General features: G+C 35.7%; 3 protein-coding genes across 6 annotated transcripts; 2 read left to right on the forward strand and 1 right to left on the reverse strand.

The window, feature by feature from the left end:
- The first annotated feature begins 1,484 nt into the window (after positions 1–1,484).
- slc26a3.1 (solute carrier family 26 member 3) lies at positions 1,485–10,589 on the forward strand. The gene is made up of 19 exons (XM_027151566.2): positions 1,485–1,710; positions 1,934–2,073; positions 3,755–3,865; positions 3,972–4,132; positions 4,377–4,541; positions 4,974–5,120; positions 5,221–5,303; positions 5,479–5,626; positions 5,747–5,860; positions 6,128–6,205; positions 6,475–6,570; positions 7,060–7,166; positions 7,268–7,337; positions 7,426–7,518; positions 7,911–8,006; positions 8,345–8,572; positions 9,484–9,538; positions 9,618–9,748; positions 9,934–10,589. Exons 1-19 carry the CDS (start codon positions 1,571–1,573, stop codon positions 10,015–10,017), a joined length of 2,247 nt encoding a protein of 748 aa, XP_027007367.1. The 5' UTR covers positions 1,485–1,570; the 3' UTR covers positions 10,018–10,589.
- Positions 10,590–10,951: 362 nt separating this feature from the next.
- cbll1 (Cbl proto-oncogene-like 1, E3 ubiquitin protein ligase) lies at positions 10,952–14,289 on the reverse strand. Of its 2 annotated transcripts, none has more exons than XM_027151569.2 (6): positions 14,139–14,289; positions 12,898–12,987; positions 12,672–12,778; positions 12,471–12,554; positions 12,300–12,373; positions 10,952–12,204 (listed from the first exon to the last, which is right to left on the reverse strand). In XM_027151569.2, the coding sequence occupies exons 1-6, from the start codon at positions 14,149–14,151 to the stop codon at positions 11,211–11,213; spliced, it is 1,362 nt and encodes a 453-aa protein (XP_027007370.1). In that variant the 5' UTR covers positions 14,152–14,289; the 3' UTR covers positions 10,952–11,210. The 2 variants fall into 2 exon arrangements, with proteins under 2 accessions (XP_027007370.1, XP_027007371.1); XM_027151570.2 differs by lacking the exon at positions 14,139–14,289 and adding an exon at positions 13,946–14,132.
- A 77-nt stretch (positions 14,290–14,366) lies between these two features.
- cdpf1 (cysteine rich DPF motif domain containing 1) lies at positions 14,367–16,756 on the forward strand. 3 transcript variants are annotated; one of them, XR_003441291.2, is made up of 4 exons: positions 14,367–14,479; positions 15,469–15,580; positions 15,763–16,166; positions 16,246–16,756. XR_003441291.2 is itself a non-coding variant. In XM_047804104.1 (4 exons), the coding sequence occupies exons 1-3, from the start codon at positions 14,370–14,372 to the stop codon at positions 15,880–15,882; spliced, it is 342 nt and encodes a 113-aa protein (XP_047660060.1). In that variant the 5' UTR covers positions 14,367–14,369; the 3' UTR covers positions 15,883–15,902; positions 16,021–16,756. The 3 variants fall into 3 exon arrangements, 2 of the variants coding, with proteins under 2 accessions (XP_047660060.1, XP_027007373.1); XM_047804104.1 differs by having other exon boundaries at positions 15,763–15,902; positions 16,021–16,756; XM_027151572.2 differs by having other exon boundaries at positions 15,763–16,756.
- Positions 16,757–17,594: the final 838 nt, after the last annotated feature.

Below are 17,594 nucleotides of genomic sequence, written 5' to 3' on the forward strand. Positions count from 1 at the left end.
TATAGTATATATATAATATGTATATATATATATATATATATATATATATATATATATATATATATATATATATATATATATATATATATATAGAAATATTTGGAACAAAAAAGTACTGTATAATGTTTATTTACAAAAAGAATATGTTAGAGGCACACAATCATGTAATCATGACTTTTATCTGGATAACTGGAGAAATATGGATATATACCCTAACTTTGACACTTTGGTATATGTAAAAAAAACATTTTTATATAAAATGTAGTAAATATAATATTAATATTATATTATTTAATTAATATATAATACATTTTATTTCTATATTATTATTAACAATAAAATGACTAGCAATATTTTTCTCTCCTTTTGGTCTTTATTAATATGTTCTTTTATATGTAGTTAGATACAGATTGTTCTATCATATGTAGTTATCATATACAAGTTGATACCAAGCAACATTTTTCTTTGGTAGACTTTAAGACCAGTGTGAAGTTGGCCCCCCACCCAACACTGGTGACTTTAAGGCATTATATAAAGAGAGGTCAGGCAAATATAACAACTAATTGACTACAATGCAAAGAAAATTGCAAGGAAAATAAATGGTATTAATTGTGCCTCTTGTGCTCTTTCATATTTACATTCACTTTTATTTCTGGCATTTAGCAGTCTCCCTTATCCAAAGTGACTTACAATTTATTTAAAAATTTTCGAGTCCTAGTTTGAGTGTGTGTGATTGAGCACAGGTGTGTTTGATCAGACGTCCTGTGTCTCATAAACGAGGACATGCTCATGCATTGTGGGAAGTGGAGTCCATTGCATCCATGTTTGTAGGTGCATGTTGGCATTTGGAGTTCAAATTGTTGTTAGACCTGATACTATTTTCCAATTTTTTTACATCTTATCTATGCCATGCAAACACAGGACAGGTTCACCACTTGAATCTGTGCAATACAATTCAAAGTCTCTTAAGGCTATAGGTGCAAAAGTGTATTATGTGGCTAAGAAAACCTGTTTGGGAAGTAGATAAGCACAGACAGCTAAATTTCCTATGAGCAAAAAACCGGTAAAAATCCAAAGAGCTCAGGAAATGACAACAAATTATATATATATTTACTGTATATCCAATCAAGTGAAATTGTGAAATCAATCAGTTTTTGTTTTTGTTTTCATTACATAATACCTCTCTCTCTCTCTCTCTCTCTCTCTCTCTCTCTCTCTCTCTCTCTCTCTCTCTCTCTCTCTCTAAACCAAGGAGAAAACAAATCGGTGGAAAGTTCAATATTAAGAATTGAATGAGGGATATTTGTTCTGTAATACTGAAATAGATGATTACCTTCTCTGTGCTGAAATATGGCACAAGAACCCACTTAATCTTGTGTCATCATACACACAAGGAAGGATGACTAAGATCATCATGTTGTAGTGGCAACCCAATTTACATCTGTAAATGATTAAATAGTCTGCAAAGTAAAAGCAGATGCATATATTCCTCAAGCCGAGTCCTAAAAATACGCTCAGGAGATGAAGTAACTGCTTCTGCTTTTCACCTTACCTGGACCTGCAAAGACAAATGGGAAAAGAGGTAGAACTAGTCGACGGACACTATTTAGTGGACAGACGGGTGTTCTCTGAAGATTCTTTTTCACAAGAACATGTAAAGATCACCAGGAGACACAAAGGTCTACTAGATCATGTTATAGAATACTTCACGTAAGAATAATTCAATCTAAATCTGAAAAAAATCACCACAAAAATGCCATTTCCATATTTCTTAAATTATTAAATATTGAACAGTTAGCTTATTTTTGAGTATATTTGTGTATATTTGACTATGCTTATTTTCAGTTGTGTTTGTCACTGTGAATTTTTAATATAGATGAATTATTTCAGTACACAGAATTAGAAATTATGAAAGTGTATGTTTTTGCTTTAGGTGTGATTCAGAACGTTTAAAGAATGCAGCATTGTCTTTGCTTCCCATCATTGGGTGGATGAAAATATACAGATTTAAACAATGGCTGCCAAGTGACATAATATCTGGAGTCAGCACAGGACTTGTCGCTGTATTGCAAGGTAGTATTTTATTCTTTCTCTGACCTCCTTACTTAGCAAGTGAGTGAAGTGTTTTATTTAATACTGTATGTTGGAATGGGTGACAGCACAAATTTTCCTTTGCATCAATAATACGAAGATCAAATGTCCTGAAACAGATACTAATCATTTTAGAAAGATCTTATTGTGGATAGAAAAACAGGTAAATCTGCAATTTCTACAGTGAGATATTTTAAGCATGAACATACAGAATTATTTTTGCAATATGCAAGTTGAAGCTGTTCTATGTTTGGGTATTTCTTTTAACAAAAATTAACCTCTGGCATGTACCTTTTATGGACTAAGAACTTGTGTTGAAGAGGCTTGTCTGCTTCAGTGAGCCTTAGATTTATGTCACAGATTTATGTTCAGTGAGCCTTAGATTTATGACACATTCATGTCTCTTCATCTTTGAGGAACAGACCTAAGAGGAAAGGTCAGACAAAAAGCAAGACCCCATGAAAGTGTCACACCAGAAAGAATCTGGGGCCAACCAGGACCTGCTGTACAGATTATTCCTCACATTTAGCTTGGGAATATCTGGAGTTATAAGACATGGGTATAGGAATAGAAAATAATCTGTGGCTGAGAGAAGTCTGGGCTGACCTTGAACTTGACACCCAGCAAAGGAATATTTATGAAAAAAAAAATCTGTCTTACATTTTGTCTCTCTATTAATTTTAGGTATGAAAATTTCAAACACTGCTGCATATCTTTATAACCATATCACTTACAATACACATTCACTGTATTGTTTGTTAATGCATGTCTTTCTGATTGACTAGTTGGTGGAAGGACATTAAAGAAAAAAAAAAAAACAAGTTCCTATAATGCACATCAGTACATTTTGTCATCAAACAAACAAACAAACAAACAAACAAACAAACAAACAAACAAACAAATAAATATTACAGTATTTATATTTTATGTTTTACACTATATCTACTATTTACACTATAGTGTGTACTTCTTTATTGAAATCAAATTTACTAGGACTAATTATACCACACTAATACAATGGGGAAAAGCAATGGAAAGTAGTCTTTTATATATCATATATATCATTCAACTGTGTATCTAAAAGTGTATTAGGATTACCTGTACAGCTACTCATTCATGCAGTTATCTAAGGCAGCAGTGCATTGCCAGCATAATGCAGATACAGTTGAATAAATTCAATTTCATAATAAAAGCTCAATGTGATCAGTGGTGAGCTGAAGAGTGTTTCAGAATAAAACCACTGCTTGATCTTTTTCCAATTTCCAATTGATCTTATTTTAGTGAGATTCCTGTTTCTGTCTAAATTACTCAATACTGTAACTCTGGTAGCAATAACCATGTCACTGTCAAAATCACTGAGATCACATTACCTAGGAGAATGTTTAATGTTAACATTACCTGAAGCTGCTGGCTTATACAGTATCTGCATGAGTGTATGTGTGGTGCGTCTGCAACACAATTGACTATTAGAATATTTGCATGAATGAGAAAGTGAATAATAGATTCCTAATAAAGTGGTCAGAGAGTTTATATTCAGGATATATTTGTAGTTCATGTGTGAAATTGTAAATAGGAATTTGACAGGAATTGCTCTTCATAGTGAATGTGAAAAGATCCTTACAGAGCCTAATAACATGTTATTCTTACACTTATATTTCTCCAGGACTTGCATTTTCCTTGTTGGCTGGTTTACCACCAGGATATGGACTATACTCTGCATTTTTTCCTGTATTGATATACTTCTTCTTGGGCACATCCAGACACCTGTCCGTAGGTACGTATCACCTGATGCAGAACTGACAAAGCATCTCAGAAACTCATATGCAGATTTTAAACTTTTCTATACGCACATCTGTAGCTTTTCTATCTGACTCTTTCAGGTCCTTTTCCCGTGTTGAGTCTGATGGTTGGCAGTGTTGTAGAGAGGTTGGTACCCGAGAAAAGAGACACAGTGAACATTACTGGATTTGAGGGACTGACCATGGAGCAACAAAGAGTTATAGTTGCCTCTTCTCTCACATTTCTTATGGGCATTTTCCAGGTAGCCTATATAAACAGTATTTCTATCACATTCGGATTATCACAATATTCAGATGACATCAACCTTTACTAATATAATTTTTTATATTAAAATTGCCTGGCTTTAAAAAAATCGATACAGGAATACAGCATACTATACCTATTTACAAACATAAAATCCATTTGATTACAACATAATATTGGCATACACAGTACAATGCAAAGATAATTAAATATATCGATACATTTTTCCCAATTTTCTGCAGCTTGCCATGGGAATACTGCAGATTGGCTTCATAGTCATTTACCTGTCTGATACGCTGGTATCTGGGTTCACTACTGCTGCTGCAGTACACATCCTGATGTCACAGCTTAAGTTTGTGCTCGGGTTAAATGTACCTGGCAAAAGTGGAGCATTCAACATTTTCTTTGTGAGTAGAAATTGAATTAAAAAGATAGTTGTAACTCTGGCATGTTCTGTTAAAATTTATGCTTTTAAAATGTGAAGTTATACATGTTGAAGTGACCATTTCATATTCCAGAGTATTCTACTAATCTTATTTCTGTGGGCAAGGGAGAGACAGGGGACTATTTATTTCTGCCATTATTCTACAACCAAACTTGGTGTCTGGTTAGCAATGGAGGCTGTTTAGTATTCTTCTCACGATGCATAAATAAAGTTTGCACTGCTGCTCGGTTGTGGGTGAAGATGTAATGGCAGGAAACACATTTTCTGTCCTTTCCTTAACTTTAATTTCCTATTAAGTGAAAGTATATTTGACTAGTAAAAACTGAAAGAATGGTTTAATTCTTATTCTTGTATTGTAATTTTTTTCAGTAATTTTTTTTGTTATTTATTTCAGACTTTGGAGAAAGTTTTTACACAGCTCTATTTGACAAATGTGGCTGATTTGTTGACCTCCATTATAATCATGGCAGTGGTGTATATAGTAAAGGAGCTAAACGACAAATTTAAATTACTTGTGCCAGTTCCAATTGAAATCATTATGGTGGGTATTGCTTGAGAGACAACATTTCAAAATGATAGCATTTCCCAGATATCCAGTGAGATTTTGGGAGCCCTCATTTTTACTGTACTGTCTTCATTAGACCATCATTGCTTGCGGATGCTCTTATGGGTTTAATTTTGAAGCAAGGTTTAACGTGACTGTGATCGGAGAGATGGTGGATGGGTAAGGATGCATCATATTTACTTGAAGAAAATCTGTAATATGTTAATAATGACCAAAAAGCACCCTCTAATGAGCGATCCATTAAGGTAAGAATTTCATTGTGTCATAGTGGCATTGTATCAAATGGAGCAGTCTGCATATACGAGGCATAAAATTTTGCCATTCATGTTTTTAGATTTGAAGCTCCATTTGCCCCAAATGTGGAAGTGATGGAATATACTGCATTAGATGCTTTCCCTATAGCTATAGTGGGCTTTGCTGTGGCCTTCTCTGTGGCTAAAGTCTATTCTGTCAAGCATGACTATGTTATTGATGGAAATCAGGTAAGAAACCCAAAATCCAAAAAAGATCCCAGATAGGACTAAATAAATAAACAAATAACTGTGCCTGTGCCTTCCATCGTGCCAAATGAACCAATGGGTGTTTTTTTTCCATGTTAATAGGAGCTCATTGCTTTTGGAGCAAGTAATATATTCGGGGCAGCTTTTCGATCCTTTGCAGCCAGCACTGCACTTTCCAGGACAGCAGTACAAGAAAGCACAGGGGGAAAAACACAGGTACATGATTCTGTGGATCACTTTACTAAACCAGTCACTGCCTTTGAACCAAGTAAAGGAGTGAAAGACTGAGCATGTATCAAAGGTTCATGTAGACAGAATTGCATTATTCAACTTTACATCTTAACATTGTTATACATCTAAGACATGCTTTTATAGTTTATGATGGTCACTGTCTTTAAAGTTCATAAAGGGTTCAGTTTATCATTTGTGAGATCTATTGCTCAAATGAAAACTAGGGATGAAACATTAACTTTTTTTTAACAGATAGCAGGTTTAATCTCTGCAATTATAGTACTGATCGTCACAGTTGGAATAGGATTCCTTCTCGAGCCATTGCCAAGGGTAAGTGACAAGGAAAACTGTACAAGCACCATAAAATGTTTACTGTGTTTTTTCCACTCACTTTTTTTTGTGTAGTTTCTAGTTATCGAGTATATATTTTTCAAGAACATTTCATAGTTATCAAAGTTACAATAGAAATAATATAAAAATAATACTATAAAATGCATGTTTTATTACAATCATTGAGTATATTAGAGATGCGCTACATAAAAGTTTAGAAACATTTAAACTTTCTTGCATATTTCTTCTACGCTGTCTTATTCTTCTAGTCTGTATTGGGAGCTCTCGTGATCGTGAACCTGAAAGGCATGTTGATGCAGTTCAGAGAGCTTCCATCTATTTGGAAGAAGGACAAAGCCGATTTTGTGAGCACTCATTTTATTTCTTTTTAAAGCCACTTCAAGAGCTATAACAATATAAAAAAAACACACAATTTCCCATGGTAATAATCTCTGAGAACAATCTGACCAAGTGTATCTGTGTATTTTTATTGACACTTGCAGCACCCTCCCAGGGTAGACCCAAGCTAAACCACAGTCACCTGCTACATTTATTTCAAACACTTCAATGTTGCCCAATGTTTTCCCATCCAGTTATCCAATTATTATTTTTCCCAAATATTGAATATTACACAAAATTGATCTTTTCCAATTTTTTTTGACAAAGCATTAGCTGGATTATGTGCCATCCTTCCATAATCCCTCCCTCCATCCATCCATCCATCCATCCATCCATCCATCCATCCATCCACCCATCCATCCATCTATTAATTCAAAAAACAATCTGTAACCTTGGGTTTTTTAATATTAAGCTTTTTCTATTCTGATTCTTCTCTATAATCTTCCCCATTTCAGATTATCTGGGTTGCAACATGTGCAGCCTCCATCATACTGAGCCTGGACCTCGGACTAGCTGTGGGTCTCGGTGTGGAACTGCTTACAGTCGTTTTCCGTGCTCAGTTGTAAGTATGCATAGTTATATATACAGTGTTCTAGAAACATGAAGACCAAAATAACTCATGCATTATTTAAGCACCAATATCGCATGTTCATTTTATTCTAGTCCACGTTGTTCTGTACTTGCCAACATCAAAGGCACAGATCTCTACAGAGACCGCAAAGACTACACCTCTGTGAGTTTATGCTCATTATTATCTATAATGACAACATTCTCACCCTCAGAAAAATAGAATGATGTACATTTTCTCCTTTTTTATGCAGATCCATGAACCTCCTGGAGTTAAAATATTCAGAATCCCTTCACCAATATTTTTTGCAAACATTGAGTTCTTCAGAAACAAAGCAATGCAAGCCGTAAGTGGTCCGTATGTTGTATACGTTTGTAATCAAGAAAAGAGTAAGGCTTTTTAATTGTTAGGACAAGGCTAAGGCTCAGACAAGACCAAGAATAATGCTCTAGTTAGATCTAAAAAGCAAACTCTAAACAAGATGTAAGCAGATGTTCCTGTTCTTTTCTAAAAAAAAAAAAAACAACCCTATTTTTCTTTCTTTGTGCCACCTTAAAAATGGTTTGCAAATACAAATAGTATTATAAACAAGGATTTTTATATTGGTGCACTATGCAGACCGCAGTGGACAGAGTTGGAGTAAAAATTATTTAAGATACATTTTAAAGACATAAGGTCAAGACCAAGGCAAGATTGAGACAGTTTTATACATTTTACTTCCCTGTTTTTTTTTTTCAGGTGGGATTCAGTCCACTCAGAGTTTTGAGAAAGAGGAATAAAGCACTGCGAATTATAAGAAAAATGCTAAGAAATGGAGAGTTACAGATATCACCTGTAAGTACAGTGTCCTAAACAGCTAGTTATTCTAACAATATCATATTTGAACTATATTTTTTCGCAAGATTTCATATTATAATTTATAATCTCTAATTAATTCTTAACTCAGATATAACCCTATCATTTTCAGGACAGATCACACTATTCTCATGATGTCACATGTTTACTTGAGTTCACATGTGCAGATTCAGAGCATTACATGCTGAAATCACAAAAAGAATTGTACAAAAATTATAAACTCATTTAAAATGTGTGCATTGTTTTGTAAAGGTATATAAACACAGCCCTCTTGAACTGTGATAATCTTTCTTTCCTCTTAATATTGTCTGACTCAGAGAGGCTTTGAGCCCATTGGATGCTCAAATAATGAGATGTCAGAGGATGAGAGCAACATGGAGAGTTTAGATCAGCCAGTAGACTTCTCAGACCTTCCTATTCAAGTGAACTGGAGAGCACAGCTTCCTGCCAACATCTCTGTTCCTCAAGTTGACATCCACAGTCTCATCTTGGACTTCTCTGCTGTCTCCTTCCTTGACATCTCGGCACTCACAGGCCTTAAAATGGTGAATTGTTTTGTTTTGTAATATTTATCAGTAATTTAAACGCTTGTTAAGCTACCATTAAAAAAAAAAAACTTCTGTGTATAAGTGTACATCTACTCGGCATGAACAGAAAAGCTTCATTAACCCTTTGTACCAGTACTCTGGTGGTCCAATCTGCCAAAAGAACAGAAGGCAACTTAGCTGAAATTTTCAATCAGTATAAATAAGCGGATTATTTTAACTCTGCTTATTTTAAGTCTGAAATAAAATGAATCATGATACAGTTAGATTTTCATTACATTTACTGCTTCATTTTCATCTCTGATTAAATAACCTAACACAGAGTTTTAGTGGTTTATTTTAATGCCTTCAACTTTTTAGATGCTTATGAACAAGCGCTTGTGGCATCTCAGAGAGGGGAAATGTGTTTGAGACCACCATTTACTTTAAAGATACGCTATTGTAAAAAAAAAAAAAATAACCTAAAAAAAAACAATAGTGTTTCCCCAACTAAGCTAAGTACTGTAAAACAAAAATACTTAGGAAACTCTACAAATTCTTAAAGTGAAAATACAATGGTGAACATGGGCACAAACAAAACAAGCGCAAATTCCATTTTATGGCCTCTGATAAAAAGAGTTACATTTATAACCCTCTCTAAAATGGTTGGCTGGTAACGTTCCTGCAATGTTGTAAAAACGCCTGCTAGCTAATAAAGGTTTGCTTCACATGATTCAAGTCCTCACAGGGTATCCTATACATAACATTATGGAAATGTTTGTGTTGATATTACAGGTACAAAGATTGCAGCAACATTTACAATACAGTTATAAACACTGCTTTAATATTGCTGCAAACTTTGTATATGTAATAATATTATATGCACCATTTTTGTTGGGTCCAAATCTCTTCCGTGATCTTTCTTTCTACAGATATTAAAGGAATTCATTCGAGTAGATGTGGAAGTCTACATTGTTTCATGTGATGGTAATTATACTTTTCATTATGATAGTATAATTTTGTGGTTCTTTGTCAAACATTAAGCACTTGAGAACTTTTTTTTTAGTGTACATCTTGGAGAAACTGCACAACTGCATGTTTTTTGATGATGAAATCAAGACCTCCATGTTCTTTCCCACTCTTCATGATGCCATGTTGCACATTCTGAAGAAGCACCCAGATAATTCAGAGGAAAAGGTAAAGGAACATTTTAAGCAGTGACCTAACTACATGTTCAACTCACATTCCCAAAGACTGATAAGTTACAGATTAAACATAATATAAGTTAATGTTTTTTGATTGAGGCTGCCAAATTTCCAGGAAAAATCATAAGACTGATATAAAGACTGACCTCTGGCTGTACTGTGTCCTTATATTTACAGGAGACATACTTCAAAGTGTCAAATGACCAGGCTAATGGATTATATCAGCGGAGAATTGAAAATACAAGAATTACAAATCTATAAATATTTTATATCGCTATTTAAAATACAGTTGAGTGTCTGGAGTTTGTGACCATCAAAGCCCCACATCTATAACACAAAAGCAGGAATGTGTTAATAGACAGAGTTGTAGTCATGGGAAATCCAGCACTTCTTATTGAGTCACTTGTCTCAGCTCACAAATAAGAGCCAAAGCTTTCAGCACCATAATGGCATCTTGCCAGTTTCACATATCTACTGCTTAAATTGTTTTAGAATTCATAGTTTATCAGTTTAAGGTCTCCAACACCTAATGTAAAAGCTGCAAGATACTATATTATTGCCTTCTAAAAAACAATCTAACGTTAACAATAGTGAGCTCCTGTAAATGCACATAATATAATAAAGACTCAAGGTATGTGAAAGTCAAGAATTTTTCAGATTATGGCTTGCTTGAGAATGGCACATCACTAGTACACATTGTTCATGAACATAATTTAACAATCAAAACAGCCAATTCAACCATGATCAGATGAGGAAAGTTTAACCCAATCAAACATTTTTCTTTTCTTGCTTTTTTTTTTTTTTTTTTAAATAAAGGTTATTCCAAAAGTCTGTCCAAACTGTCATTTCTTCTCTTTGAAAAGACCTACAGAAACTGCTTACAGTGATCAGTGGTATAGACTTTGGTGTGTTGTAGGATTACACCTGGTTAACTCACTATTTTTGACTCAGTAGCGAAAAAAGGTTCTGTTCCACTGGATCAGAAGGATCTGTTTAACTGTGAGGCAAATTTGCAGTTGAAGAGTACAAATTTAACATTGCAGATTTTATATGTATTATCCCCAAATAAAAGAGTGGCCTCTAAACTAGATACCCTTCTCTAAAAACAAGGGCGACAGCATATGTTAGTAAACTGGAATGGCTCAGTCAAACCTCAAAAACAAATAAACAAGAAAAGAAGGTGAAAAACCACTGATAAAATCAATCCTTAATTAGTATTTAATTATTAATACATTCATTAAGCAACACATTCGACAATTTTTTAAAATTTTGCCAAATACATTTTGAAATCCAAAAAATTGGCCGTAATTAACAGTATATAATCTAATATCAGAAATTAACGGCAAAGTCTTCAAAGACATGCATTTTTATATTCAAAAAACTATACAGACTTTCAAACCCCTACCATAAACTCACTTATGATAGCAATGTTCAAAACTACCAAAAAAATCATTCTACTGGTAATAGGGTCTGTATCGGCCTTGGTCGGGGTGATGAGGACCAGGCATCTGTCCCTGTGGAGGAGGACCTTGCATTCTTGGTGGGGGAGGTCCTCTGGGAGCAGGCCACATCCCAGGACTCAGTCCTCCTGGTTGATTGAATGGTGGACTGAGGGTACCTTTATCCTCAGAGAACTGAGGATTGTAATGGTGAGGTGGAGGGGCATTTACTGGACCACCATGTTGAGGTGGAGGGCCAGGTGGAGGGTGGTTCATGTACGGTGGCAGCTGACTCATGAGGTGTCCAGGAGGAGGGGTTATAGGAGGAGGAACTGAGGATAAAGGTGGAGGAGGGGCTTGGCTGAAGACCTGTGCTGGATGCTGCATTGGATGACTAATTGGGGGTGGAGGAGGTGGAGGCCCGTAACGTTGTTGAGGTGGAGCCATCATGTGGTGTGGATGGGAAACTACAGGTTGCCCTGGATATTCTCCTGGATGGTGATGTGGTGGGGCATTCACAGGCTCACGGGAGGAAGAGCTTGCTGAATCGTCCTGAATGGGAACGGTGATGAGGTTGCTGTGCTTCCGTGTAGTCACCGTAGTAATGCGGAACGTCTCTTGAGCAAGAGAGCGTGGAGGCCCCATGTCAGTTGTAGGAGCCTGGCCAGGAGGGGGACGGAGGTCATCATGAGAGGGAGGAGGTGGCTGAGCGTAGGGGTCATGAGTGGCATGTGGCAGAGGTGGAGGGATGTGCACATGGGGTTTGGGCATGTGACTGGGAGGCACACGGAAACGGTCTGAAACTTCCGAGCTTGGAAGGTGGTGAGGATCAGAGCGGCCTGCTGAAGTCTTGCTCACCCTCATGTGGCGGTGGTTGATGTGGGCCTGCAAGTCTCTCTGCGAAAGGTAGGTGCGTTTACAGCCCTGGACGATGCTGCACATGAAGAGAGAACCACGCTGGCACTGTTCAATCCGCTGAACTGGGTCTGTACAGCTGTACATCGTCAAACTGAGAGGATAAAGAAGATGAATATGAATTAATGTTGCTCCTGATATATTTTATTTTTACTGCAAAAGTTTAGGAGAAATTTCCTCAAAACTTACCCTGGACACATTTTATCACCTTTCCTCTCATGAAGTAGTGCACATTCATAGCAGAAAACATGTTTACATGGAATCTGTGAAAGGAAAAAAGAGAGAGTCTATAATGGCAGCTGTACAAGAAATCAAACAAAAAACTACCACTGGATGTGTTTATTTATACCCAAAGCTTACCATGCGTCCATAAGTCTTAATGGGAAGACCACACTTATCACAAAAATGGACAGGAGTTTCGTCTTTTTCACCAATCAGATTAAGCTAGAAAAATAAACCAAATTAACACAGAAAGTAGTGGTTTTGTTCATTGTGGTATAATGTTAGTGAAATTGGTACAAAATAGATACATTAATAAAGAAACAGACATAGATCTTGAACCTTATAATCCCAAAACAATGGTTGAGGGTATCGCCTTGTGCTAGCATAAGCATCTCCAGCCTTTACCCCACAGTCAAACCTCTCCTCCTGCTTGTAGGCAAAGCTTTCTGTTTAGAAAAAAAAAACATCACCATTACTATTCTTAACATTACACATAGCCTGCATTGAACTAGGCAATAATTGGAAGGCTTCCGTGTGTTTATGATTGAAATATGTAAACCCTTACTTCTAGACTGTTTAGGGAGAAGCTTGATGGGTATCCTCCTTCTGACATCAGGACCTCCTAATGCCCCCTCTGTTCCCTGCATGTCACTGTCTGCAAATAAAAAAAACCTGTTTTTAAATCATGTGAAGACAAAAATAGTAGGTTGTATGATACAGGCTGTTGTCTTTGCATTTCACAATAAATCACTCTGTTGAGGACCTACTTAGATACCTGGTGAAGCTAATGTGCACTCATGAACTGTTTGCGAAATTAGCATTATAAGAAAAATGCACCCTGAATGGCTTGAATTTTTTTCTTTAACGATTAACGTGATTTTCCTGAAAGATTTAATCCGATTAATTAGCAGTCAGATCACTACAAGTTGAGTGTTTGCTGACAGAAATATGGTAAGAAAAGAAGCTCTTGCTATTATGAACAAACAGCAAATTATGACTGCAATCACTTATATTTGAGATGATAATTTGTGTCATGCTATTGTCACTGTACCAGCAATGTCCCCCTGTTAGCATTACAGCAACTAGCAAACTAACATAACAGCAACTAGCATAACAGCAACTAGCATAAAAACACTTCAAAATCATTTCAATACAAACATATTAAATGTTTTTCGGGTGCAGTTCCTTTTAAATGTTATTTCTAATCACATTAATCGGGTATACTCGATCTGTATTTCACCATATTTGAGAATATGTTTAAGAGCAAGTAAATATAAATGAAACAAGAAACTCGCGCACCGATAACCCAGAATCAGTACACTTGATATACATAAGTAAATTGCACGAGGCGGGCCTATATAGGGGGCGTGGTCCACAGTGGCCACGCCCAAACACGTCTGTAACGTAGAACACCTAGCTAGCTAACAACCAGCAAAACGTAACACGGTAAGTATGTAAACACTACCTATTTTTTTTCCTGAGCCATGATTTAAAGTATTTATTTCATACCACCATAAATTCACAAAAACTAAAAAATAATTTTGTAATTTACGAAAGCACGTTTCTACCCTTATCGTCTTTATCTGCTAGCTAATGCTAGTGCTAATGCTAACCTCAAGGCCGAATCATCCACAGTGCATAAAAAAAATCCAATAACCGTGAACCAGATAAAATGATCTCCAGTCGCCCAAAACTACAAAAAACACACGCAGATTTCACACGCAGGCCCTGTATCGCTAACGTAACGTTGGTAAAAGTGCTCTGTTGCCAAAGGAAAACATGCAAAGGGTGAAGTTCCCTCCTTACCAATGGCATCCATAGCTGTGTGAAGCCGGAAGTCTTTCCTGCTTCCGGTTTGAATCTTTCAACGCAAAAGTCTCGATCAAGTGCTCGTTAAATACAGGAAACGTGATAGAATGCAACAACAAAAAATACAAACAATTAGAAACGTCTGATTTTGACAGCAAATGAGCCGAAACATGATTTCTCGCTTTTAACGACCATGCACATCTGTTGACTCACCAGCAGGACGCTAACATGGACGACAGCGAGGAAGCTGCGACAGGAACGTTTACATGCGAGTTGTGCGAGTTATCCAGTGTATACACCTTTTACGGGAGGAAACCACCAAACACCAGAGCAGTGGGGTAAGGATAATGTTAAAACCACACGATTATCTCTGTATAAAATGATTGATTTACAATTGTGGCCTGATCAGCCTTTCACCAATGAAGTTTAAATCATACACACATACAGGTTTTACCACTATCTCTGTGTGCATACCTGTATTTATTCTTCTTCAGTAAGCACTTTATCCTGATAAGGTTTGGTGGATTCAGAGCCAGCTCAGAAACTCTTGATATCCAGTCCAATAAGTGCACCATGCAAACACACACTGACACACACACTGGCACACACTGACTGACACACACTGGCACACACTGACTGACACACACTGACACACACACACTGGCACATACACTGGCGCGCACACACTGACACACAGACACACACACAGGCACACACTGACACACACATTCACAGTCAACACAGTATAATTACCACACTAATATACAAATATTGCACATTAAGTGGAAATGTGTAGTATACATACCAGTGGAGATAAAAAAAAAATAAAAAATAGCAGTAACAGTTGTATCCAGTTCGGGGTTCGTTAAATGGAGTAGAATGAAATATAAATATTATTTATTAAGCAATATACATAGTAATGACAAAATTACTAAATGCTATTTTTAATAAATCAATTAATAATATTTAATAAAAATAATATTAAACTTGTAAAAAAAATTACAAATCATTTCAAAACCAATAATAAAAGTATCCAGTACAGGAAACAGGAGTACAATAATTAGTACACAGACCTACCTTGTTGGTGTTCTTTGTGGTGCACAGTTATGGTATTTGAGCTTGTTTTCCATGCACAAAGCCAGCTCATGGTTTCACTGTGCATACAGCTGTGCTACTGTGCAACAGATGAGATGGTGTCATTCATTTTATACATATGGCAACTAATAAAATAGCCAATGATGGTCTCTGCAAAGTAGGTTTAAACACATAACCCATTGTACATGTCTGTGTCCTTGTTAAATGCTTGTCTACGCCCCTTTTTCTACAGGTTTTTGGAAGACTGCTATGGCATGCGTGATCCTTTCACTCCAAACAAGGACAAATTCCTTATATTGGGCTCCAAGTGCAGTTTGTGTAAGAAGACTGTATGTGTAGGCACGGTATGCTCAAAATAGCTTCTTTCACTGACATGGTTAGCTAGTACACTAAATTTATGTCCATTCAAATTGTATTACTTAAAGATTTTTTACAATTATCACTACCGTTTTATAATCTCATCTCATAATAGCGGTTTTTCAGAAAAAGACATTGATATCTTTTCCTATGTGTATGTTTTATTCAGGCCTGCAGCATTTTCTACACCAAACGTTTCTGCTTACCATGTGTGAGGAAAAACTTGGAGCAGTTTCCGGAGCAGATTCGAATAGAAATAGCAAAGAAAAAAACAGCTCAGAAAAGTTAATGTCAAGCAGAGACACTTAGATATGCTATGGCCAGAAGATATTATTGACATTTTTTTGTTTGTATACAGTGTAAACTGAATATGTTTTTGCATATGGCCTAAACATTGATTTAGCCATTTTCTTTCTCACAAAAAAAGGAATCTGCTGAGAAGAGGATTCAACAACCTGATTTGATTCACGAGTCATAATTTCAGAAATTGTAAAAGCGAATTGTCCTGCATTTCTATCGAGAATGCCTCAGGAATTTACAATATGCTTAAGCAACATGCATAACACAGCTGAAATTCACAAACAATGAACAAAGGAAACTGAAGAATGAAATGTAATGTTGAACATCATATTTATAAGTAATGGCTACAGAAGACATCCAGAATGCAATGCAGCAACACAATGCGGTTGTGCTGAGTTAAGGCAGAGACTCAGCTTAGCTACTTAACAATGTAGAAGATTACAATAATGATGGTGTTGATAGACACGAACATTGAAGCTCTGAAAGCTGATCTGTTAAACAGAGAGATTAAAGTGTTGCTGCAATGTGGCATGAAGATTAAGTTGGTAAATGTATTTTTGACAATAGTGCATATATTAGTCTCTCGTGTCACAGTTCTTATCATATCTGAAAATGACAAAATAGGCAAAACCTTTTTGAATACAAAACAATAAACACAAGCCATCAGTTATCATTTCTTAGTCAATGTTCTGTTTTGACCAGTAGTTGTCAGTAGAAGCATTTGTGTTGCCTTTTTCATAACCAAGAACTTGACCTCACTTTGCAGCAATGGAAATGGGTATAGAAACTGTATAGGATACAGGAAAGAAATTGGTGTCATTACGTGATTGAAAAGCATCTAATAAAAAAACACAGATATAAGATCTAAGTGTTTCAAATTTGTTTCTTATTTCCAGATTCACTTTGGGTGCAAACGATTTTGGGATTCTTTGCTAATGCACTTCTTAACAGAGACACAACATCCAACAACTTCATCTTTGAATGAGTCACCAGGGCCCAATTTTTTCTCATGGCCTCGGAAACATAATTAAATGTAATAAAATATCTGAAAAAAAAACAAAACAGTTTTGACATCTATTTAGTAAAAACTTCATAGTAAATACTGATTTAGTTTTTACACTTGAGATACTGTAATACTGACATTACTTACATAGATGTGTTTTTTGTGGTTTTATCACTGTAATGTTGCATCAATTGGACCCTTATTTTTTTTAACCCTTTATACCATTTTATCTAGTTAACCCTACAAAAACAACCCACATAACAGAAATTAATAAATGAACATGGCATACTCTTGTACAAATATCAAAACATTCAAACATTGTGACCTTCTTAAATTAGTGTAGGTTGAAAAAAAAATCAGTACTGAAGGACAACTGATAGCACTCAGTGATCCAAACTACTTCTGATAGTGACAAAGTCTGACCATGATAAGATTGCTGCCAACTATGACCTCAGACCTGCCAAAAAAAACGATTTAACACAATGAAAAAGCTCAGTAAGTTAGAGGATAATTGTCTAGTCTTTAAGAGTTAGCATAAAAATCCTACATCCATAAGAAATGTTGTTTTTCATACACCAATACACCAAATACACAACACACCAGATTGTAGTGTACTAGTAAAAAATTCTGCTGCACTCAAAAATACAAATAAATAAATAAATAAATAAATAAATAAATAAATAAATAAATAAATGCAA

Source organism: Tachysurus fulvidraco, chromosome 19 (assembly GCF_022655615.1).
Source record: "Tachysurus fulvidraco isolate hzauxx_2018 chromosome 19, HZAU_PFXX_2.0, whole genome shotgun sequence".
Taxonomy (NCBI): domain Eukaryota; kingdom Metazoa; phylum Chordata; class Actinopteri; order Siluriformes; family Bagridae; genus Tachysurus; species Tachysurus fulvidraco.

Excerpts from the sequence above, each read along its gene's own strand:
- cdpf1 (XM_027151572.2), top strand. The coding sequence starts at position 14,370 with ATGGACGACAGCGAGGAAGCTGCGACAGGAACGTTTACATGCGAGTTG. Across the intron at positions 14,480-15,468 it reads CCAAACACCAGAGCAGTGGG|GTTTTTGGAAGACTGCTATG; the intron begins GTAAGGATAATG and ends CTTTTTCTACAG. Across the intron at positions 15,581-15,762 it reads AGACTGTATGTGTAGGCACG|GCCTGCAGCATTTTCTACAC; the intron begins GTATGCTCAAAA and ends TGTTTTATTCAG.
- slc26a3.1 (XM_027151566.2), top strand. The coding sequence starts at position 1,571 with ATGGGAAAAGAGGTAGAACTAGTCGACGGACACTATTTAGTGGACAGA. Across the intron at positions 6,571-7,059 it reads AGAAGGACAAAGCCGATTTT|ATTATCTGGGTTGCAACATG; the intron begins GTGAGCACTCAT and ends TCCCCATTTCAG. Across the intron at positions 7,167-7,267 it reads GTCGTTTTCCGTGCTCAGTT|TCCACGTTGTTCTGTACTTG; the intron begins GTAAGTATGCAT and ends ATTTTATTCTAG.
- cbll1 (XM_027151569.2), bottom strand. Across the intron at positions 12,555-12,671 it reads CATTGTTTTGGGATTATAAG|CTTAATCTGATTGGTGAAAA; the intron begins GTTCAAGATCTA and ends TTATTTTTCTAG. Across the intron at positions 12,374-12,470 it reads TTAAGACTTATGGACGCATG|ATTCCATGTAAACATGTTTT; the intron begins GTAAGCTTTGGG and ends TTCCTTTCACAG.